At 49.4% G+C, this 24708-nt stretch overlaps 1 protein-coding gene across 5 annotated transcripts in view; it reads right to left on the bottom strand.

Annotated features, from left to right (window-relative positions):
- Positions 1–24708, bottom strand: part of LOC123861116 (cytosolic iron-sulfur assembly component 2A) — a 157001-nt gene that overhangs the window by 5703 nt on the left and 126590 nt on the right. For 3 of the 5 annotated variants that reach the window (XM_064570321.1, XM_054513475.2, XM_064570325.1), the window contains 6 exons: positions 21152–21281; positions 15741–15789; positions 14913–14939; positions 12007–12159; positions 10903–10948; positions 512–9459 (listed from right to left, as the gene is read on the bottom strand). In XM_064570321.1, the coding sequence (XP_064426391.1) occupies positions 8851–9459; positions 10903–10948; positions 12007–12159; positions 14913–14939; positions 15741–15789; positions 21152–21281 (1014 nt within the window). In that variant the 3' untranslated portion in view covers positions 512–8850. Of the gene's footprint in view, positions 1–511; positions 9460–10902; positions 10949–12006; positions 12160–14912; positions 14940–15740; positions 15790–21151; positions 21282–24708 lie in introns of those variants that run through there. The other 2 variants (XM_064570322.1, XM_064570324.1) reach the window with 1 other exon arrangement.

Below are 24708 nucleotides of genomic sequence, written 5' to 3'. Positions count from 1 at the left end.
AGAATAAAGTGTTGAGAAAATTTTAAGGATGAGAAAATACATTTACAGTGCTGTCCTGTATTTATAAAAAAATAATCCACATGAAAGTGGACCCCCACAGTTCAAACCTGGGTTGTTCAAGGGTCCACTGTACTGACAGATACTACAATGTGGATGAACCCTGAAAACATTATGTTGAGTGAAAGAATCCAGACACAAAAGGCCACATACGGTATGATTCTATTTACATAAAATGCCCAGAATAGGCAAATTGATAGAGACAGAGATGAGATTGGTGGTTGCCAGGGCTAGAGGGGGGTGGGGGTTGCCGAGAGAGGACTCTGAGAGGGTATGAGGTTTTTTTTGGATTAACAAAATGTCCTGGGGCGCCTGGGTGGCTCAGTTGGTTAAGCGACTGCCTTCGGCTCAGGTCATGATCCTGGAGTCCTGGGATCGAGTCCCGCATGGGGCTCCCTGCTCGGCAGGGAGTCTGCTTCGTCCTCTGACCCTCCCCCCTCTCATGTGCTCTCTCTCTCACAAATAAATAAATAAAATCTTAAAAAAAAAAAAAAAGTACTTAAAACAAAACAAAACAAAACAAAAACAAAATGTCCCGGAGTTAGATGGTGGTGATTATTGCACAACCTTGGGAAGATACTAAAGACTACTGAACTGTATTCTTTTAAATGGGGAATTTTATGGTGTGTGATTTAGATCTCAATAAAAAATTTAATTTAATGCGTGTGCACACATATACATTTCTTCCAAAGAGAGCTGATAGATTTCATCCATTCTCAGAGAACTCTGACCTCAAGAAAACGAACTGCCAGGGATGACCCATACGGGCCCACCCAGCTTGATTTTTCTCCCTGCTCTCACAGCCTCCTCACAGCAATGCCTCATTTGGCTCCTCAGTGAATGCTGAGCGACGTCGCTTGTGGGTTCCTGAGCGCTGGGCTTGTCTCCCCTCTGCGCCTGGAGCCCTCCTCCGTTCTTGCTGGTTTTTCCTCATGGCGCTTGGCACATAGGGCTGGCCCACACTGCTGGGGACCTAAAACCTCCCGGCAGGAGGCGCACTTTCCATGCCCACCCCAGCCCCTGTGCTCCCGGAAGGCCCCTCTGTTTCAAAGCCCAGGTCAAACATGACGTTCTCCAAGACAGCTTCCGAAAGGCAGTGACTCTCTCCCTGCCAGGACCGAAACACAGGGGAGCTCCCTCAGTATTTCTCACCAACCTCGGCCAGCTCTGCAGTGGGGCCGTCTCACTAGTGAAAAACAACTTGAGGACACAGAAGGAATTCTCTTCAGGGTTTTGTCAGTGTCCTCTGCCCCACCTCCTCCCCACCCAGAGCAGACACCGGTGGGTGCTTAACAGCTATAACGTTAGTTTCCCCGAGTTGCTGAAGAGACACACTGGAATGAAATCCTCGGACCCGGGACCTGCTCACTCCTGCCAATGACAGGCCCGGGCTTCTGGATCAGCAGCCGTGACACCATGGCTCCCCAGGGCTCTGCCTGGGAGTCAACAGAGCTCTGTGGGGGTCAGGGAGCAGGGAGGAAAGTGCACATACCCTCGACATTGGAGGGGGGGTGAGAAAGCCAGGGGCTCTTCACTCTCCCAAACTAAAACACTCTTTGGGCCAGAGACTGAGGGGGAATGAGGGGAGGGGGAAGGAGGAAGACAGAGAGGGAAGAGAAGAGGATGAGGCCGCTGAGGGGACCATCCAGCTAAGCTCTCCTAGCTCTTTCCTTCACCGCCTCTCACCTCCTCTGTCACACCGGCAAGCCCAGCCCTGGGTCTAGGTCTCACCCGAGGCGAGACACAAAAGAGGGCAGAGCCTGACTTTAACTGGTATCAAAGCCTTCCAGCAGCTTCCCGGCACCCTTGATGGAACACAACAAGCTCACCAAGCCCCCCAAGGCCTGTACCATCTGGGTCCTGCTCCACCCTGATGTCCTCTTCCCTCTCTCCTTTCTGTCACTGTGGCTCCTACAGTCTGCTTGCTGGCTCAGGAACCCAAAATCTCAGGGTCTTTGCTCTTGCTCCTTCATATATTCACTTTGTCACTTTGTTCAGTCTTTGCTCAAATGTCACTTCCTCAGGAAGCCTTCCTCGACTTCTCTATATAAAATAGCACCCCAACTGCCCCATACAATGCACTGTGCCTGCACCCTACTTCTTCATGACAGGTATCACTACCTGACATTCTATTCTGTATTTGTTTTTTGTTACTCTCCCTCTCCCGCACCTCCCAGCAACTAGTGTCTCCTTCCCAGGGTGATTTCCTGCCTCCCCAACCCACAGAACATTTCTACCTCTAACCTCACTGATGTCTGCATTCACTTTGGAGCCTAAGCCCTGCAGGGGACACTTGCACTTCACTTGGAGAGTTTGATGAGGTGGGATCAGCAGACGCTGGGAGGGAAGGGACCTCTTTTTATCCACTTACTGATTGGCACTCTTGCCAGAAGAGAGAGGCCCGAACCCCATGGCTGGAAAGTCAACACGCAGTTAGGGGAATCCCATTAATAAGAATCCTACCTTCCAACTGGTCCAGCAGTACCAGCCATGGAGCAGAGGGGCCCAACTAAAATATGAGGGGAGACCATTCCCAGAAGCCATTAATGGGAGGTGATGCAATTGCTTCTAGGGCCCTGTCTATGTGCTACACAAAACAGCATGAACTCTGAGAAGGGGGCCACCCAGGCATAAATCTGTCAGGCTGGCCTTTCCTAATCAATGGGTCTCCTCGGTTGCCAAGAGGCTCACCACTTGCTGACACCACCATCTAATCCTTGGAAGTCAGAGACATAAATTCTGCAGTGAAATTTGTTCCCAGAAGGAACAACACTTTTGACTAAATTAGGGGTGTCAGGGGGATGGGGCTGCGTTCTGCCTTTTCTTGGCCCTCCCCTCTCTGCAAACACACAGTACCCACCTTCCAACCTGAGGTCCTTTGGCCAGAGTATGGGCAATTCTGACCAGGCTCCCAGGAGCACGTTTAGTGTCTCGGAAAAATGTCGGGAAAGGAGGCAAGAAGACAGAACGCTGTGGCTGAAGTCAGGTTTTTTTTATGGAGATGCAAACGGCCTTGACAAAGTCCAGCAGGGTGTGCTGGGTCAGCACCGACGCCCAGAGAGCAGAGAGTTGGAACAGCAGCTACCCCCCGGGCACAAAAAAGGAACTCTCTTTACAAGAAGAGGCACTCCAGATTTTCTCTCAATACCAGGCCTCCTCTAGAAACGGCAAACAGATTGCAACTTTTCAAATCTCCATCTGTGCCATTTCTCCAGCCCCACCCTCCATGGAAAGTCAGGGACACCTGAGCACCCACTTCCATCTCCAGCCTGGGTCTGTCTGTCTCCAGCCCCACCAATCTCCCTTAATCCAGTCTCTCTATAGGTGGCACCTCCAACTCTCCCTTTTGATGGCTTCACTTCCCAGTCTTCCCAGGAAAGGAGCACATGAGGCTTATGAGGACCTGAGTGTCTGCCTCCTTATACATGGGTGGGGAGATCTGTGGAGAGACTGCGTCTCTGCAGGTCGTCCTGCACATAGAAGAAGGCAATGGAAAGGAGTGGGATGCCCCCTTTCCTTGCCTGACCTGGTCTCACTTTCCTGAGTTAGGTCTCTGCACTTTTAATCCTCTTTCCAGGACCTTCAGTTTTCTGAGCAATTTTTTGTCCCCAGGAAAAGTTTCCAAAGCTCTCCCTCATGTACCGGTATGGAAGACAGGAGACCTGAGAGACGTCACAACCAAATGCCACGCATGGACTGTGTTTAGATCCTGATTTGAACAAACCACCCCCAACAGGACAACCTGGAGAAAAGTGGAGACACGGGAGTATGGAATATGTATCCACATGATATTAAGGAATGATTCTTGGTTTTGTCAGGTGTGATGATGGTACAGGAGTAGTATTAAAAATAAAGTGCTTAGAAATACATGCTGAAGAATTTATGAGTGAAATAAGTCTAAAGTTTGCTTTAAAATACTCCGGAAACAGCGGTGGTGCAGGTGCATGTGAGATTATGGGCCATAACTTGCTCACTGCTGCAGCTGGGTAAGAGGCATATGGAATTCACTATACCCTTCTGGGTATGTGTGAAAATTTCCCACAACAAAAAGTTCAAAGCGAAAACACCCCCTAAATTCCTGTAAAGCTCCTCTTTTATCTCCGTTTAACAGGTCCAGGCTCCTGGCCCTAATCTGGGCTCATGCCCACCCCTCCAAATTCTACATGGTACCTTCTCAGGCTACAGCTTGGGAAGGAGGTGTTGGAGGGGGGGACCCTCCCTGAGAACGTTTCTGCCCCCTGCTGACCCTCTGACCCTTTCTCAGTCCAAATTGATCTCTCTCGTTTTTTGGAATATTGGGTATCTCTATTTTATCACTCAGCATGGCCTTTCCCATCTCCCAGTTCAGGGGCAGGGGGTGGTTCCCATCTGTCGCAGACACTGAGTCTTTTATTCAGGGGTTGTCTTGTCCTTATCTGTCACCTCCCTTCAGAGCCAGAGCACAATCAGTGTTTGTCCAAATGAACTGGTCCCTTCTGCTCCTCAAATATGCCCACTGCTGGGTCTCCTCTACAGGGCAAAGAATCTTCTCCACAGGCCAAGAGTTTCACAGACAAAGGAGAAAAGGCCATTCAGTGCCACAGACCTTTCCAGAGGCTGACAGTGGGGTTGGTGGCTGGGCACACAGCCACCTCCCACACGGGCTGGGTGCCCTGCCTGTCAGAGCGAGGTGGGGGGCCGCCATCTTCACGATCACCTGTGGGGGAGGGTGGGCAGTGCGGGGAGAGGGCTCGCGGGGGAGACTGACTTCTCCTGCCATTATCACTCTGCCCCGTCCCTTCACTGCCGGCCCCCTCACCGGTTACCAGGCTCTCTCCACCTTTCCTCCCGCAAAGCTGAGCTATCACATGCCATGTGCATCTGCCTCAGAGGGGGGACAGGCTGCTGCCTTTCCCAGATGCTGACTCTCCATCTTCCTTGGGAATCCGTAATCAGGAAGATGTCACACGCTCAGCCTCCCCGACAGCCCAGGGTGGCATTTGCACAGAGCAGACGCCAACCTCTCGATACGTGGTGAATGAAAACTCTTCCTTTGTGGCTGATGTGGCCTGGCAGCGCCCCCCAGGCCTTCCTCCCTCTAGGTACCAGTGAAACATTCCCCTCCTGACACCCCATCTGGCCACTGTCAGCCCCGCCCTGCCCTTGACTCCACGGTTACGACACCAGCTATGCGCATGTGGCGGGGAATCCAGCGGATCCTCCAGCTGGGCGTTCCACAGGCCTCCTTGGGCTCTCCCCTTGGCATCAAGTTCTGATGCCAAAGGGTGACAGGAGTTGGACCGGCCAAGTGACAGAGGAAGGTCACAGCCTCCTCTAATTTCCCTGAAAGACCTGGGGGCACTTCTCAGTTCATTTGTGTTCAGAAGCTCTTAGGTACAGAAAAGGGTCTGCTTAGAAAACATCTAAATAATAAATAGTTACCAATGACAGGACATGAACACAGAAAGGATGATTCCTCGACTGGGAGGAAAACCACTTATGGTTCTGACCCCAGCTCTGGGGATGACCAGCTGCATGACTCCAGCCGGGTCTTGTCCTGTCAAATGCTGTAAAACGAGAGTGTCTGGTGGTTCGCCTCTCAGTACCTCCCAGCACGAACGGTGAGTGGCCAGTGCCATGATTCTGGACTAACCGCTTTCCCCTCCCTGTTCCCAGTGTCCTTAATTCAAGTCAGCACCGTCTTACTCCTGTAGTGCCTTTTATCTCGAGCTTCACAAGAAAGTTTAACCTGAGTTACTCAGCTGGGGGCTTCCTTTCTTTAGGAGATCTGGTTGTATGAGCTCAAGGTCTACTGACATGGCCAAAGGGCGAGTAAGTTCTTGGAGAGACTGGAGACAGGTCACTTGTAGCCAGTCTCCCAGGCAGGGCACAGGAAACAGGGCTTCGCTATCTTCCATTTCCGATTCCAAATGCACACACTTTTGGATCTCTGAAATCAGGACTTCTCTTCTAACAAACGGCATCATATCATTACAGTGGGTCTGAAGTGAAGACAGGTGCTCCAGGAGATGACCACACTGCTTCTGTCGGACATTGGGGGCCACCCAACCTCAGACCGTGTGACATTAGATTCTCTGCTTGAAGGTTCATTCGGATCACACGGATTGGGCAAATACAGAAAGCACACCTGCGTGATTACCACCCACCTGGGGCTCCTCTTCCCAGGGGAGGATTTTTCATTCCTCCATCTAGCATTAAGGAAGAAACACACGTTTCCTTGCTTTCCCTTTTTTGCACGATGGCTTTATTTCTTGGTTGCCTTCTCAGTGAAGGTGTCTCAGCTTTGGGGTGGGGGGAGGGGAGGCAGTCTCCTACCTCACTTGGCTTTTTTCTTTCTTATTTTTGGTATCTGAAATAACAATGCATCATATATTTGATGAAAATATGGTTTCTTACATTTGATAGAAACCGTTTCTGTTACAAATATTATGTATGATATTTGAGATGATCTGGCAGGATAATGGAAAAGGAGGTAGGTTTGCATGGGGTCAAAATCTCATGTCTTGTCCCAAACCACTTGCCGTCTGTGCTGCTCACTGGCCATGCCCTCCCCTGCCCAGCAGCGCAGGCAGCTGACTAGCCTGGGATCCATCATGGCTCCCCATGATTCTTGGGATGAAGGCAGAGCTCTTTAATATGGCAAAGTACCACTGGTCATGCCTCCTCTCCAGACACATCTACACCATATACCCACCTTATCCTCTCCCTTCCAGCTTCCGTGCCCCCTCCACCACCAAGCCCTAGCCCTGACAGCTCTGTCGGGAACACTTCTTTCTCCCTGGTTTGCTTTGCGGACCTCGCTTCCAGCATCACCACCTCAGGGAAGCCTTCCCCGACTAGATCAAACCCCTGCTGCCAGCTACACACTTCTCTTCCATAGCATGTGTTCCACCTACACTTCTGTACTTGTAGAATGTTCTAGATTAATGTTGGAATCCTTTTCCTGACTGTGAACTCCATGAAGGCAGGAAACAAGCCTGTTTTCACTCAACATTGTATCCCCAGTGCCAACCCGACCGCCCGGCAGTTGGCAGGTGCTCAAACATTATTTGTCAATAGATGGATGGGTGAGTCTGGGTATCTCTGCCCTGTAAGCAGAGAGTAAACTCCTGGAGCTGAGGCAGTTAGGGGAAGCAAGAAAGAGCAACAGACGTATCATCAGAAGGGCGCCACTTTTACCACGACCGTGGCCTTGGGCAAATCACAACCTCTCTGTTTCCACATCTCCAAACTGGGAATAACACCTACCCTGCCTATCAGACAAGGGTGTTTTGTGAGTCTGTGAAGTCACTTTGAAATGATACCATCTGGTCCCTCACCCCAAGCTTCTAGCCTAGTGCTGGGCCCACACTCCACCACGCTCTGCCCATATGAGCTGGCTGACTGGCCCCTCCGGGGAGATGACCTCACACAGTCCTCAGGGAGGTGTGCTCAAAGCTTGGCGTCAGGTGGGGACCACTGAGCCTGTGCTTCCCAGTCTTCTTTTTTTTTTTTTTTAAAGATTTTTATTTATTTATTTGAGAGAGAGAGAATGAGAGACAGATAGCAAGAGAGGGAAGAGGGTCAGAGGGAGAAGCAGACTCCCCGCCGAGCAGGGAGCCCGATGCGGGACTCGATCCCGGGACTCCAGGATCATGACCTGAGCCGAAGGCAGTCGCTTAACCAACTGAGCCACCCAGGCGCCCTGTGCTTCCCAGTCTTAAACTCTCAGAGTTTCTCAGCCCTTTCAGGGCCCCAGTGCCCTAGGTACATAAGAAAAGGGACCTTCTTGTCGAGTTCCTTTTGGTCTTTAGTCCTAACACAAGGTTGGGGACTTTAGCCAGAAGGGGTAGAGGGGGGAAAGGGGGAGATGCTGCCCCCTTGCCTCCTGCTCTGCAAGCTGATCTTCAGACAGGGATAGGGCTAGTTAGGACCCACGAACTGCACCCTCCAGGACCCACTTCTTGGGACAATCGTCTAAAGGAATGGGGCATTCTACCTATACCTGGCAGAATACATGAATTAGATGAAGTTGCTAACTTTACCTCTGGACCTGAACTTCAACGTGAAGGTGGATATTTATAGCAAAGTCTCACTATTTCTTCCCATAGACCTCATCTGAGGGTCAGGCTTCTTAGGTTTCTGTTCCATCCATATCGACCAGCTAAGAAAGACCTTGAGTAAGTTACTTTCCCTCTCTGTATCAATTTCCTCAACAGTTACATGGAAATAATAGTAACAACAATAATAATACCACCCACCTTCCTGCTCACAGAGTTCTTTAAAAGATCAAAGATGTAAGTGCTCAGTAAGTGAAAAGCCAGTGCAAATAAAAGGCAATATTTTCTCCGTGCATTTTAAATCCCTCCTTCTGTAGCAGGAAAGCACCACACTGGCTTATTGTTATCCCTAGTTAAGGCAAAGATTGCCCTTTGGTCTGCAGTCCCTAAGGCACAGAGATGGGAAGTGAGATGTGAACAAATCCATTATTACAAATCAATGATCAAGCATCTTCCCAGGGTCAGCCATTCTCCCTCCAGAGAAGGGTTTGCGGAGGGGTATTCACTCGCAATTGTTTTAACAGCCTGGCTGCTCTCTGTGCCAGCCACCCTCCCAGAAACACAGGTTGGTGAGAGGAGGTGCAGAATGAATAACTAGCTAGCACCTTCCTGGTTCTGGATTCTGTGAAGGGGGTGGAAAGCTCTGCTACAGACACACACCCCGCAGGATAATTCTAGCTGATGCCCTGGCAGGGCACTCGGAAGCACGCTTCTGCAAATCATCCAGGATGCATCACCGACTAGATTCTGGTACTCAGAGCTTCAAGCCGGCCAAGACTTCCTTGCTGGCTGATCTGTCAGGCAGCTCCACTAGGGACTCCCTGGCGTCCCTGTGGAACACGGAGCCCAGGCCATCTGCGTTCCTATTCTCCAGCTGGAAGCTGCCCACCAGTTCCTGGATCCACTGTAGGTCTGCTGAGAACGCCTGCCTTAAAGCTTCAAACTGTGCCTGCAGATGGTCCAATTTCCTGGCCATGCTTCCGAGACGGGCCCCTGTGGCCCGGATGTCTTCTCGCAGGAGCTTCTTCAAGGACTCCACTTTGCGGAACTCGTACTTGAGCTGCGATAGGTCATGCCGGGCGCTCTCGCTCTCCTCTCGGTACCAAGCTTCCTTCTCGTTGTATATGGAGACCAGGGCCTCCATATCGTCCTGGATGGTGTCGTGGGTCCCTGCCAGGGCACGGCATCCCCAGTCGACCTGAGCCACGTCCTCTACTACACGGGCAAAACGCTCGAAGTTGACGTAGGTGTTATTGGGGGGCATGCTCGAATGGCATTTGAGGGTGTATTCTCTCAGGCGCTTGGTCTTCAGCTGGGGGGGCTCTGTCTTCTGCTGTTCCGGGGCTCTGACTTCTCCTTTGGACTGGTGGGTGTTTAGATAGAACAGCCAGAATTAAGTTGATGCCTGATCCGAAGGGCAGTTCAAGGTGCAGGCAGAAGGCACACATTCACTGCATGCATCAGGCCACGGGGAGGACCACGGTGGGATGAGCCTCCCCACAGATGATGAAAAAGATTAAAGAGTACAGGGGTGCTGCCTGCATGCTCACTTCAGGGTTGGGGAGGGATCCATGGCCATTAGAGGAGGTCTCCACATGCATAGCATTTAGGGAGCTCACACGGGCAAGCAGGCTATAGCCAGGACTCTGCAGGCATCCACTCAAAGGTAGGAGCAGACAAGGCCATGGCTGACAGAGGGGGGTTGAGGGACCTTTCTCCTTCAGGGCCGGTTGGCGTCCCAGACCTAGGCAACTCAGCACACTAAGCCTGAGAGACTCCCTTGCTCTGGGCTCTGGGCCCACTCCAAACCTAGAGGGCCCTTGGCCTTCCCCATCCTTTAATGAGCAGATGAACGTGACCTTCTCTGAAGCATTCCAGCCCTCCCTGCCCTCCATCCTCCATAGGCCCTATCCTTCCGCATCTGCATGCTCAGATCATCCTAGCCAGCCCTCTCCTTGCAATGCGGGTGAACGGGAAGTCTGGTGAGGCCCAGGGAGTACACATCTCATCAGGCAGCAGAAGTAGGGCCAGAATCCTGGTCTCCTGATTCTCACCCCACCAAAGTGTTTTGTTTTTTTGTAAGTAATCTCGACGCCCTATGTGGGGCTTGAAGGCTTGAACTCCCAACTCCAAGGTCAAGAGTCACATGCTCTGCAGCTGAGCCAGTCAGACGCCCCTCGGCAAAGTGCTTTTAACTAGCACTTTACTGTACTGTGACTAGACAGCAAGACCCTCCCCAAACCAGCGGCTGGAAGCCCAATTACGAAGCAGGTTAGGCGGGGAGTTGCCTTCGTGCCCCCATCTCCCCAGAGGGAACAGCATCGCCCTGGGGGTGACCACCTCTCTTCCCCACCAGGCTTCCATCTCCGAGCCCTGTTCTGGTCAGAGTGTCATCCTTTACTCTGAGTGCCGAAAGTTAGAAAGAAGGAGCCTTGGTTACAGAGTTGAGGTTTTAATTGTCATTGCTTTCTCTCTACAACTTGGGAGTCCTGATTTCTGCTCTGAGAGTGACAGTGACACGTCCTCTGACAAAGTACGCTTTGTAAGATGGCCCCAAAGAAAAAGGTTTCAACGGAGCTTTGTGAGGTTTTGTTTCATAAGTCACCTGAACCTGTGAAATACAAACTTAAACCTATGAACCTATTTGAACAAATCCAGACCATTTGGCACCCCCGCCCGGCTTTCATCGGTGCCCGAGGGTGGGTGTTTCTAGCAAAGGTCTTTCGGTGGGCCCTCTGCATCTGGCCACCCACCCAGAGAGACTGCCGACCTGCCTGCTCACTGGCACTCCACAACATGCCCTTACCGTGATCCAGGGGTGTCTGAGAGCCTCCTGGATTGTGAGCCGTTTCCTGCAACGAGGATCAGAAAACAGTGATGATCCATGAAGACAGAAGCTGAGAGCAATGGTCTCCATTCTTACTCTTGTCAGACCCGCACTGTGGCATTCTTTGACTATTGCCATTGAACCAGAATAATGGGGGATGCAGAGATGGATGGGGAACTGGCTGAAGTCCCCGCATTCCAGAGAAAGTGGTCCAGGCAGGCCCCTCAGTAGAGTGACATTATGTAAACCCTCATCTTTGGTCCTGAACTTCAAGGGCCTAACGCCACACTCTATGAGAGTCATAAGTGCTCTTGTGAGCTTTAGCTCTCCACAGACCACGAAACCTCGGTGTTTTTCTGTTTGCTTCCCAGATCCCTTTTCCGTCCTTCCCTGCTCTGGTAAGGACCTGACCTAGCACTGCCATTGGATGGGGAAACCAGGCCCCTGCCCTTCAGAGGACCCCATTCTGGCTCTCTCTGAAGTCTGTGGGACCAAGAGGACATGGCCTTCTAGAATCTGGAGATCTCATTCCTGTCCCATCTAGTCCATGCTCTGGGCACCCAGCACCTTAGAATCCCCGGCCTATCTCCTGCTTTGACTCTATAGCCATGGGGCTCACCCTGGGCCCCAAAAAGGGGTAGGATTAGTATGTCTCCTATTCTCCCACTTATTGGCCCCTCTGAGTCTGCCTCCCCCAAATCCCACCTGAATTGGTTTAGAAACTCTGCCACTTTCCTTTTCAAATCCTAGTTCTAGGTGCCTTTGGGACAGACCGGAAAAGATGATGTGCCCTAGAGAAACCCAGGCTGATTTTCAAACATGCATGTGTGCATACACGCGCACGTGTGCGCACACATACACACAGAGCTATTTGTACTTTGGCAAGAAAGAAAGCAGAAAGACTTGAGCAAGCAAGATGAATGCCAAGTCTCAGCTAATCCACGCTTCTCAGCGCCTGCCCAGATTAGGCCACAATGGTGCAGATGGCAGCCCATGGCAAAGTAGGGACAGAATGACATGTCTTTGGGAGAGGGGACAGGAGGTCAGTACCCCAGAAGCCCATGCCTTTCTCTGTCATCTTACCGGGTGTCTTTAACCAGAAGCTTCCGAATGAAGTCCTTGGCGAGCTCACTGGTCTGGCTGAAGAATTCCTCGTCAAAGTCGTAACTCACTGCTGTGATATTTGTTAGCGTTTCCTGCTTCGTGTCTCCCAGGAAAGGGGATGCTCCACTTAGGCTGAGCACACAGAGAGGGAACACGTGACTGTAGGTAAGTAGACAGAGGTGGGGCTGATGGAATCAGGGAACCCTGACTCATACTGTTGCCTGGGGATGGGAGGCTCCTAGCAACACCGCCTGCCCGCCTCTGGGCAGCCAGTCAGCAGCCTTTTCAGCTAACAGTTGAATTCAATCTACTTTATGGAGCTCTTACTAAGTACGTGACAGAGAGAAACTGTGTCTGCAAGGAACTTGAAGAGGAGGGGAGGAAACACAGGGACATGGCTTTTCATAATCCCAAGCAGAATAAAGCAGAATATAATGGAAGACCAGATGAAGGACTGGGGGAGCACAGGACAGAGGGGAAACCCAATGCAGGCTTCATGGGGGAGTTGACATTTGTATCAGCTGCATCTTGAAGAATGAAGAGGCTATCAGCAGTCAGAGGAGATGAAAGGTCTTCTAGACTAAGGGAACAGCTTGAGCCAAACCTGAGAGGTGTGGGAAGAGATGGGCCATTAGGGCCTAGACAGGTGTGTCAGGTTCCCCTGCAGGGTTTGTCAAGAATGTGTCATTCAGATAGTGACTCCCAAATCTACTGTTTCCTGACTCATATTGGGATACCTCTTATGGGATACCTCTCCCTAGATGTGCCAATTGTCACTGTGCCCCAACCTCCCTCCATGAGCTCCCTGCCTTGATTAATGATGTCCCTTCATGGATGCACCCAAGCTAGAACACAGGGACCACCTCTGACTCTTCCATCCATTCCCTCACCACATCTAACCGGCCCCAAACTCTTGTTGGTTTTATATACTAAATATCTCTCGAAGGTCATCCCCAACCCACTGCCACTTTCTTGGCAGAGTGGCAGCAAGGTGCACTGGGAAAATTTTGATATTTCAGTCCTGGATTTGAATCCCAGCTCTGCTACTCAATAGCTGTGTGAACCTAGGTAAGTTACTCAACCTCTCTGAGCTGCAGTTTCCTTCTCTATAAAATGAAGAACATAAAAGCCTCCACCTCACGTGATTGTTGTAAAGAATAAATACATTGACAATGCTCCCTGCAATCTTGCTCATTCTAAGCGCTCTGGAATTGGTGGCCATTATTTCTGTCTTTGAACCCAAAGAACCTTCTATGACTCCCCATTTTCTACAGGGTCACATCTAAACTCGTTCAATCTTCCACAGCCCCAGCAAACCAGTGCCTCTCCCAGCTGTGTCTCACAGAGACGTGTTCATACATCCAGTGTGACTTTGGTCCCACTGAGTGCGACTTAGCTGTGTGGTGTCTCCCCCCGACAAGGGGAGCTCCAGGCAAGCAGGGCAGACCTCCTTCATGTCAGCATCCTGCATGCCTGGCCCAGTGCCCACCACGGAGCAGGCACTCAAGAAACTGTGTGGGACTCCAATGAGCTGCAAGAAGGCTCAATATTTCAATAAGGAAATCAGAGTTCTGAAAAAAAAAAATCAAGGTTTCAAGAGCCAATGCAGAATCTGGAACCATCGAGCACTGCATCAGATTCTCTTTCTCTGCATCCAATTCCTCTGGGGCTTTTAAAAAATACTGATGCCCAGGCGCACCTGGGTGGCTCAGTCCGTTAAGTGTCTGACTCTTGATTTCGGCTCAGGTCATAATCTCAGGGTCCTGGGACAGAGACTTGCGTGGGGCTCTGTGCTCTGCGAGGAGTCTGCTTGAGGATTCTCCCTCCCCTCTTCCTCTGCCCCTCCTCCCACTTGTGCACATGCTCTCTCTCTCAGTAAATATATAAATCTTTTTTTAAAAAACTGATTAAAAAATACTGATGCCCAGACTCCATCTCTAGCAATTCTGAGATAATAGATCTGCAGTGGGCCTGGGCAGCGGTAGGTATTAAAAGGTCTAACGTGCAGCCAGGATCGAGACCTTCCTCCGCAGCTCAGGGGGGTCCACCAGGTCGTACAGAGCTCCCAGTCTGTGGGCTGCTGGAAAAGTCAGAGAACTGGCATGCGGGGGTGTGGGGCACTGGAGCCCCCACGGCGCCTCTGGCTGCTGGCGGGCTCTTACCCAGTGTGCCCTAAAAATAGCACGTCCCAGGTGTGCGGTGAGGGGAAGCCAGTGGGGAAGCATGCTGGAATGCATGCTGACTCATCAGCCACGTGCCACGTGCCAGAGCCGCGCCGGGAGCTTTGCACGTGGCGGCTCACCTAAGCTGCCCAGCACACCCGTGGGCAGGAAGTTTGCGATTCTTATTTTCCTGATGAGGAAAACAGGCCCAGAGGTTAAGTATCTGCCCAAGGCCACAGAGATCGAAAGTGACAGATCCACTGCACATGGAGCTCCACGGGAAATGGCTGCTTAAGCAACTTAATATTTCGGGGCTGGGAAAGAGGCTCTGGGGAGAAACAAGAGAGCCTGTGAGAGTTGGGGAAGGAAGGGGAGAGGGGAGAGAAAGACGCGGGATCCGGGAAGGCACAGCAGCCTGGAGGGCTGGACCAAGGCTTCTGGGCGAAAGCCAACTTTGTCACAGGACGTGCAGCCTGGGTGTGCCTGGCCACAGTGGGGATGCTGACAAGGCTGCACCTCTGCCCCGGGGCCGAGCGTCTGAAACGGAGCTAAGAGCTCAGACCGCCAGGTGTGCCGTGTGCATTCAACATATCTGGCTCGTGGGAAATGAGGAAATGAGGGAAATCAGTAAATTCAGTCTGCCTGTCTGCCTGCCCCTCTCTCATTCCTCCCGGGTCCCCTGGATCCAAGCTAGGTCGGCGCCCCGGCATCGGGGATACTCACAGGATGTACGTGATGACGCCTATGCTCCTGAAAAACAAAAAACAGGCCAGTCAGAGCCACCTGGCTCTGGTCCCAGCCCAGCAAGGGACTCCCCCGCACGGTCCTCAGGGGAAGGGGTCACTTGCCCCTCCACGGCGGCCTAAAGATGCCATCTCAAGTCCATGACCCCCTCCATCCTGCTCTTCAGCAGCAGCCAGGGATGTGTCTGGAGTCATCGAGCTCTGGACATTCAATCCGAGGACCCGAGTTCAAGATCAGGCTCCTGCACTTGCAGGCTGTGATTGGGACAAGTCCCTTATCATCCATCTCTGAGCCTCTCTCTGGTCATAAAATGAAGGTAATGAAAACTACCTCACAAAACTGGTGGGTGGATTTTAGAAAACCAGGCAATCAAGGTACTCAGCCAACTATAAAGCCCTGTGCAAATGAAATGAGTCCTGTCTGTGCAGAAAATTCACTACAGTATCTCCGGGCCCCACACAGCGCTTAGAGCCTAAGAGGCTCTCAGTGATCACTTGGTTAACTGAATGAGCTATCGTTACTATTTCTTTACCATGGCTGTGGCAGGCCTCAGGGCTGAGCCTGCACCTGCAGCCTTACTTCTCCCCTGGTCTCTGCCGTGGCCATATTCTAACTGGCCTCAGGTCCGGGCCTGGCTGCCTCCAGCTGCCTGGCCCGCGGGTCCAGCACACTTGGAGCAACCAGAGGCTCCGAACGTGCGGAGGAAGGGGTTTTCATGGTCGAGGGGGATGTCAGCCGGAGCCGGGGTCTGAGGCCTGCTGCCCTTGAAAGGATCCCTAGGTCACCTGGGTGGTCTGTACAACTTACCACATGTCAGCCTCCAGGCCCAGGGGCTCGTAGTTCACAATTTCTGGAGCTAAAAGAAGCCAAATTGAAGAATCAGCCAAGTTGAGAATGAAAATGAGAAGACATGGCTCGAGAGAATTTTAGGGCGTTTGGTGACAAATGTCTCCCTCCTGAATCCTCACTAAGGAAAAATCAGAGCAACAGATGGAGATAATTCTGGGTCTAAGAATTTTGAGAAATGAAGTTGCCGGTTATTCTGGTGGAAAGCTTTTACACAGAGGCCTTGATAGTGAGGAAGAGGGACACCTGGAAGAGGAAGAGCAGGGTGGCATGAGGAAGATGCAGGAAGGGGAAATGGGACCTAGCAACAAGGCCTGCTTTAGAACTCTCTGGTGGAAACCAGTTAGGTCAGCGCTGGAAGGTGATAATGAAGAAAAGAAGGCAGTGGGGAATCCACATTCCTGAGTCTGGCCTGAAAGAGGGTCACCTCCCCACTGAGTTGAGAATGAAGACATTCTGGGGCCAATGACATGATGAGCCTGAGGTGCCTGAGGGGCATCCAGGCAAACATGTCCTAGGAACAGGAGAGGGAGTCAGAACCATCAAATCCTGAGCCATTCATTGTACACATGGAAACAGGAGCTGTGTGGATGACGTGGTGACCAGGAGTGGGTACAGAGTCTAGGAAAGAAGATTCTACCCAGGACTGAAGAGGGCCAAGTGCTGCCCAAAGATGAAGCAGGCAAGCACTTGGAAAGTGAGTAATGTCCAGCGAGTGCCCGGATGGTGGAAGTTGAGATAAGAGTGTAGACAACGCCATAAAAAAACTTGGCCATGAAACAGAGGAGAAAGAGAGGTGAGTAGCTAGAGAAGAGAGAAGGGCTGAGCCTGTTTGATCATAATGTAAAAAGGGAGACAGTGGGAAAGGCTACGTTTGTTCATCTAGAACAATATTAAAACCATTGCATCTATGGGGTGTGCCCACCTTCCCACCTCTCCCTACTTTGAGACACAAGGAACCACTTTTCTGGCTTATTTTTTAGCTTCATAAAAATGATGTAGTCACTTGGTGCCCCCCCCCCCCCCCCACTTAACATTATGCTTCTAGCGTTCATTCAGGGTTCATCCATGGTCTTTCGTTTTCACTGCTATGTAATAGTCCACTGAGCAAATATATAGCATCTTCCCTTCACGGTCCTCTCAGTGATCATTTGGATGGTTTCCACTTCTTTTCTTACTGGAACAACATTGCTATGAACTTTTTTGCACACGTCTCCTCACAAACATGAAAGACTTCCTCTCGGACAGTGATTCAAGGTGCAGTCTGAAGATAAACGGTCACTGGTCCAGACACAACAGGTACAGAAATTGGGAGTAAGCATTTAGAAACTTGTAGAGCAACTTGACATTGCCATGACATTCAAATTGTGATAATTTTTCTAGGGATTTATTTTTCTCATATCTCACTGAAGAAGCAGTCCAGGACAGATTGAAGACATTTTTTTTTTCAGTCTTTCACCACAGAGAGTTTGAGAAACACAACTCATTTTCCAAGCTTATCTGCTTGATATGCATATACATGCACTTCTGTCCTCTGTGTGCTTTTGTTGCTCCATTTTCTTCCGTGCTTTTCTTCTTTCTTGGTTTTTTTTTTTTTTTTATTACTTTTCTTATTGTTTTCCCCCCTACTTATATTTTTGTAATGGCCACTTTTGAGACTTTAGGATGGCTATGTAACAAATTCTAACATAAAGCAGTGTTTTGACCTCCCTCTAACAATACAAGAACCTTAGAACACTAATTTCAAGCACTCTGTCCTAACATTATTTTCTTCAACTTTTAGTTCTTTTTTTAACCCCACAATTAAAACATTACCATCATCATTTTAAACAGAAAATGTTTATATTTGCCTATTGTTTACTGATTTCTTCGCTCCTATTACTTGTTGCATTGAGACTTCCCCTCAAAGGTCATTTAATTCACAAGCACATCTTTGGAGGTTCTATTAATAAATGCCCATTGGTGGTTAATTGTTTCATGGTTTGTCTTTTTTGTTGTTCACTTGTAATTTTTTTGCTTTGTTTTGTCTGAATCATTTACCCTCATTCCTGAAATATAACATTCCTGGGTATGCAGTTATGGGTCCTTTTTTTTTTTTGAGGATGTAATTGACTTTATTAAGCAATTCATGAATCAGCATCCCATCTAGTAAGTAGAGAGATGCTCCCTATTGGTTTTTTATTTTTCCTCAGCTCTTGAAAGATAATATTCTATCAGTCATCGGCTTCCATTGTTGTTTTGAGAAGTATGCTGTCAGTCTAATTTTTTAAAATTTGTATTGATTGATTGATTGATGATCTGTCTTTTCTCTCTGGCTACTTTTAAGATCTCTTTGCCTTTGGTAACCTATAGTTTAACTGTAATGTTAGCTTTAGTATAACTATAATGAATTTACTTTTATTGTTTTCTGTTTGATATACATTGTCCTTCCTGTGTCTGGGGATGCACGTTTTTACAACAGTTCTGAAAATTCTCAGCCATCTTCTTCAAACGTTGCTCCTCTGTTGTCTCCATTCCCTCCTCTGGGATTCCAAACAGACCTATGTTAGGCTTTCCATTTTTACCCTCTTACACTTGTCCTCTATTTCATATTCCTGTGTCTTTGTCCTTTTGTGGTATTCTAGCTAATTTTTCCAGCTCTGCCTTTCAATTTTTCAATTTTCTCTTCAGCTGTGTAAAATCTGCTGTTTAACTCATTCACTGAATTTTAAATTTCTAGGAATATATACTGAATCTCTCAAACTTCCATCTGGTTCTTTCTAGAATTTGCCTGCTCATTTTTGACAGTCTCTTGTTGCTTGCTTATTCTTGTGTTTCTATCTCTTATTTCTATATACATTCCATTTATTTTATACTCAACATCTGCTAATTTCAATATCTTATGTCCTCGGATATCTAAGTCTTGCTGGTCTCTCACTGAAACACTGATACATTCCTTGCCTTTGGGAGAGGTCCTTCTATTGAATTCTTTTGCTGCTCACAGCCCCAGCTCTAAGTTCATTTCACTGGCTTTGGAGGTGGGGCCGGTGATGCTGGAGGAGTTACTACCCTTAAAGATTTCTCTTATTTCCTATGAGTCCAGAATTTCATTAAAAAGAATATTTTTCTCAAGAATCCAGTTTTGTAGCAGGAGGGCTTTTGGAAGACCAGATCCACCACAATCCTAGAGGCTGGCAGTAATAACTTTTCAACATTGTGCCCCAGGTTCAGATTTCAAAGGAATGGTGAGAGGAGGACAAGTGATTATAACCCTGTTTCTCAGGAGTCCTGGGTAAAGAAAGTCATCATAATTTGGGCAGGGACCTAAAGAAGTCACCTTATAAATCTGTAAGGTGCAAACAAAACCAGTTCTGGGCTGGAGCTTGATCATACTGGTTCACCAGAGTCAACTGTGTGCATCTCCTCCCAACCCTGAATTCAGTGACCAGTTGGTAGCTTAAAATTGGCAAATGCTATAAATTAGGGTTGTGTTTTGTTTTGTTTTGAGACCCTGTTGTTAGACATTAAACAGCATACCACTGGAAAAAAAACCTCCACAGTCTGGCCTACTCATCAATATCCCACTCACATGGCCAGTCTGATGGGAACTCTGCTCCATCCGGAGTGGACAGTGAACTGTCCCCAATAAATGCACTAATTCTGGCCCTACCTCCTGCTATAAACGACGGAACCTGGGATGTGCTCCTCCTCTACCCTGGCGCTGTCCCCATCCCTCTTCAGACACTTCTCCCACCCACAACACCAGCCCTTTGTCTCTCGTTGACTCAAGGTCATGGTTGATCCCACTGACTTTGCCAGAGTGGCCATCTTGTTTGAATGGTCTTTCAGAGATATCTCTATCATTCACTTTATAATTAATCACATCCTGTCTTGTGACACTTCTTCCACTGTTGCCCTGAATTTCTTGTTGAACTGTCTGTTGTTGATTAACACTTGGTATGAACTTAACTAAATAAATATATGCATTTTATCTACATATGTGAATAGTGGACAGCAACTGCTATCTTGGACAAAGTTCAAGAATAGATGTCTTGTGCCCCGGGTTCAAGTTGGTTCTGCCACCAACTCACTGTGTGACCTTGGATGTGTCATTCTGAGTGTGACTCCTTGCCATGACTGTGTCTCCAGTAACTCACCTAATATCTGTTACACAGTAGATGAAGAATAACCATTCCTTGACCTTAACTAAAATCCCCTAGCCTTCCAATTCCACATTTGTTAAACTAGACCAGATGACCTAAAAAGATCCTTCCAGCAGTCTTACTTGATGGTTTGATGTCTTGTTTCCACACTAAATTGTAAGCCTCCTGGGGGGAAGGTCTTTATAGAGAGACGACCCAGTGTAACCAAAAGAGCACAGGCTTTGATGTTGGCTGTATCCACATTTGAATCTTAGCTCTACCACCTACTGGTTATTTTGCCTTGAATAAAGCATTTGATAGAGAAAATAACTAAATCTGCTTTATGAGGTTGTTTGAAGATTAACTGAGATAATGTCTGTAGGGCACCAGCATAGTGCCTGGCAAGGTTCCCCTACCTTGGGGTCTGGGGGGCCTGGACAGCACTGTTCTATAACGGCCGGGGAGCTGTTACGTGTGACCTGAACATCCATCAGAATGGATGATCTGACACATTCTATTTTCCTTTTTGATTAGACTGTGGTCAGAAGTTTCCGCCTCTAGGTTTTGGGGAGACCACGCCCTCCCTCCATTTCCAAGACCACTCCAACTTCCAAAGCAGAGAGACGGTGGTCCTCAGTTCTCATTCCTCTCCCCTCTGCAAGGCTGTCTCTCTAGGACCCCCAACCTGCAGCCCCAGTCTCATGCGGGGGTTTCTGGGGCCTGAGCCAAGGCTGAGAGAAGCAGAGGGAAGACAGAGCTGCCAGGGCCCTGCTCCAGGAGGCGCCCCCCCCCATGCACGAATAAAGGCCAGGCACACAGGAGAGGTGAGTGGGTGGATCTGGCATTTGGCAGATGATTTCCCTTTTCCTTTTCAGGAAATCAAAAGCTGCTCCAGAGAAATTTGAGTTTATGGGAATGCCAGAGGGTGAAGTAATTTTAAATCTTCACAATAAATTCAACTAAGAGCAGAGGGGTGGGGCCAGCTCCGGGAGGATCTGACTCGGCAAAGACCTGTAGCCCCACCTGGCCTCCCCCTCCCTGACTGGGTGCTCAAAGCCAGCACCTGAACTCTTACCCAGAAGACCAGCGGGACATTTTATTTCTAAGGCCGGGGCGGGGGGGGGGGGGGCTCTCCAAGCCACCACCTCTCAGCCCAGAGACCACAGCCCTAGACACAGGGTTTATTCCCAGAATTTCTCTACCTTTTGATCCCAGATGCTTTTGTGGGAGAGAAACAGGCCTAAAACTCACCAACAAATTCTGGCGTCCCAAATATGTTCTTAAATTCAACTCCATCTTCTATTTCATGAGCCAGGCCAAAGTCAATCAGCTTGATGTGTGGAATGGGAATATTCTTGTCTAACAACATAATGTTTTCTGGCTGGAGAACAAAACAAAACAAAAAAAAGGAAAGGAAGAAAAGATGGTAATTAAAGCCCTGTTTTGTGTCTTCACTTTGGGGTTAGGGTGAGGTTTGGTATTCTTGTTTAGGAGACTAAAACTCTTTCTTGTTTTTGTGTCCTGTATTTTCCTGCGAACTCAAAAACAGGCACAGCACTGAGGGTAAGGCCCAGGTTTTACCAAGCCTGCTGCTTCCAGCAGCACCAGAGACCTTAGCTTCTGTCTCTGAATGGCAGATCCCTTTCATGCAGTGCCTCTGTTTCCCAATCTGTTAGATGGGGCCAGTGAGAAACTTGCAGCATTTCCTGTAAACAAAACCCCTGCCCCCATGTGAGGATGGGAGGGATGGGAGCCTAGGAGCCTAGCCTCGGTTTACACTTGGCTTAGTAACCTTTGCTTCCTGACCACCTTGTCCCCCCGGCTGGCCAGCTTCCTGTTGACAAACTCCCCTCCTCTGGACTAACCACGTAGCTCACACTTCTCTATGTGTTTAACTGATTATGGCCCTCGGCAGGACACGGGGGACAAATGCACCTGATTTACAGGGAAAATAGCAGCTGCCCAGGCTATCTCCAGCGTCACAGACTGCTGTCAGATCTGATGCAATTGTGTGGGTGTGTGTTGGGTGGGGGATGGCCCTGCCCTGGCCCCAACCACCACAGGCTCTCAGTGAGGCCAGAACAGGAGCCTGCCCTTCTCACCCCCACCCAACCACTCAGAGTCCAGAGTGGGTGAGCCCGTTGCTCTGCTTCACCCTGTCCCCTCCCACTCCCTGCCATGGGGGTCCTAGGCTCCACTCAAACGGAATGTCCTGAAAACATACATCTACACCAAAACATCAAATGTCACATTTGACATCAAATGTCAAAAGGGAAAACAAGACAAATGTCCATCAACTGGTGGATATGGTATATCCATGTAGTGGAATCCTATTTGGCCATAAAGAGGAATGAAGGCAAAGGAAAAATAAAAAGGACTGAAATATTGATACTTCTGCATGGACGAACCTTGAAAACGTTATGCCGAGGACGCCTGGGGTTTCAGTTGGTTAAGCGTCTGCCTTCAGCTCAGGTCATGATCCCAGGGTCCTGGGATCGAGCCCTGCGTTGGGCTCCTTGCTCAGCGGGGAGTCTGCTTCTTCCTCTCCCTCTGCTCCTCCCCCCACTCATGCTATTTCTCTCTATCTAATAAATAAATAAAATCTTTAAAAAAAAGAAAAGGAAAACATTATGCCAAGTGATAGAATCAGTCACAAAAGACCATGCGTTATAGGATTCCATTTATACAAAATATCCTGACTAGGTAAATCCATAGAAACAGAAAGTAGACTGGTAGTTGTCGAGGACTGGGGGAATGGGGAGTGACTGCTAATGAGTATGGGGCTTTTTTTTTTTTGGAGTGATAAATATTTTCTAAAATTGAATTTGGTGTCAATTGCACAACTCTGTAAACTGTACACTTTACATGGGTGAACGGTATAGTATATGACTTATTACCTCAATAAAGCAGTTTTAAATAAATTAAGAAAATCAAACGGCCCTATTTCCAAAGTCCTAAAGAATTTCCCACCTTGTACCTTGGATCCCATTATTTGCTCTACCTAGAAAGCCTTCTGCTTGATCTGCCCATTAAAATCCTAGCTGGGGGGCGCCTGGGTGGCTCAGTTGGTTAAGCGACTGCCTTCGGCTCAGGTCATGATCCTGGAGTCCCGGGATCGAGTCCCGCATCGGGCTCCCTGCTCGGCAGGGAGTCTGCTTCTCCCTCTGCCCTCTTCCCTCTCGTGCTCTCTGTCTCTTATTCTCTCTCTCAAATAAATAAATAAAATCTTTAAAAATAAAATAAAATAAAATAAAATCCTAGCTGGGCTTCAAAGTCTGCCTCAACTCAGCTAGCCCTTGAAAGCTTTCCTCACTGAGTACCCCTCCCCCCACACCCACCAGAAATGAATCCTCCTCCCCAGTCCCCTTGGTGCTTATTTGAACCTTTTTGCTATGACATTTGTCACACTCTCTGTTGCCCAACAGTCCTTGTTGTCACTGTCCTAGCTCCTCTACCTCAGCTGGAGGGAAGGATTCAGGTCTTTGCGTGTTCACCCCTGCAGTGCAGAGCACCGAGGCAGGCAGGCTGAGGGTGGCCCTAGATTAGCTGAACTGATTCTAAATCTGGCCCCTAGATTAGCTGAACTGATTCTAAATCTGGCCTGAAGACACTCCAGGTGCCGCATCCCGAACTTCCTGGCTCTCTGCGACCTCATGTCAGAGTGGCTAGAAACTTTCACTCAAGGGAGCTGGCTGAGGCCTCCCCCGACTTTGAAAATAAATAACTAATACATCCCCCTTTGCATTTTTTTTAAGCTTATTTATCCTTTTTCCCCTTTGGAGATTTCTCTCCACTTTTATTTTGAAAATGTGTCAAAGTCCTCTCCCAAAGCAAAGCAGGGTCTTCGGCCCTGCAGAAAGGAGAGTAGGGACAGGGGAGGTCAGGAAATAGGACCCAGACAGATGGCCCCACTCCAGTACCCCCAATCCAGCCCTCCAATGGCTGCCCATGGACCCCGAGTGTCCTGGCACCCCATGCAGTGAGCTGTGCCCTCTCCACTGCCCACCATCACCCCGGCGGGGGGGCGGGGGAAGCTTCTCCTCCCTCCATTCTACCACATTCTTTAGTCATGTTAAAGGGAACTTCCCCTCCTCTCCAGGGAATGGCCCTGAGGCTTGTCTCTGGGGCTGAGGGTCAGGGCCCGAGGCTTTCTGATGAGCAGTGTGCTTGGGGTACAGCACATTCTGCATGAGGATGGGAGCCACAGTGGACAAAGGCAGTCACACCGGACCTGGTTTGGTGACCCCCAGGATTATGGGGGAGTAGGAACTGGGTGGGGAACATCAGAGAAGAAGGAAGAACAACGGGAAGCTGAATTCTCCCAGGCAGCACTGCTCTGAATGGTGAGAAGCATCCTTGCCTTATGTCCTCTCACCTCTGCGTCCCACAGCCTAGTAGACATAGCCTCTCCATGGCTTGTGAAAACCCCAGGGCCAGGCCACGTTTTCCTACCTGAGTACTGCCTGGCCCCACAAGTTCTTGTCCACCCCAAGAACGTAACACTCAGCAGGTGACTTCTCCCCTGCTTGGAACATTCTTCCTGCACAGTCCCTATCCCCAACCTGGTTAATTTCCTCTTCACATTTCAGTAAAAATAGTATCTCCTCCAGAAGGCCTACGCATGTGCGCACTCATCCTCCCCAGTTCCCATAACACCCTGTGCTTCCCCGATTCCACTGTCTCTTCCCGTTTCAAGGTGACGGCTTACTTATCTGTCTCCCCACACCGGGTTACAAGCTTCCTGAGAGTTTTGTTCCTCTTCTGGCTACAGAGCCTGGCATCCACCCGGTGCGCAATAACTGTCCCCT

This window comes from Mirounga angustirostris, unplaced genomic scaffold (genome assembly GCF_029215605.1).
Source record: "Mirounga angustirostris isolate CCGP_5_RB_7025 unplaced genomic scaffold, mMirAng1.0.hap1 SCAF_9, whole genome shotgun sequence".
Taxonomy (NCBI): Eukaryota; Metazoa; Chordata; class Mammalia; order Carnivora; family Phocidae; genus Mirounga; species Mirounga angustirostris.
This window is presented reverse-complemented; position numbering and strand designations above follow the sequence as displayed.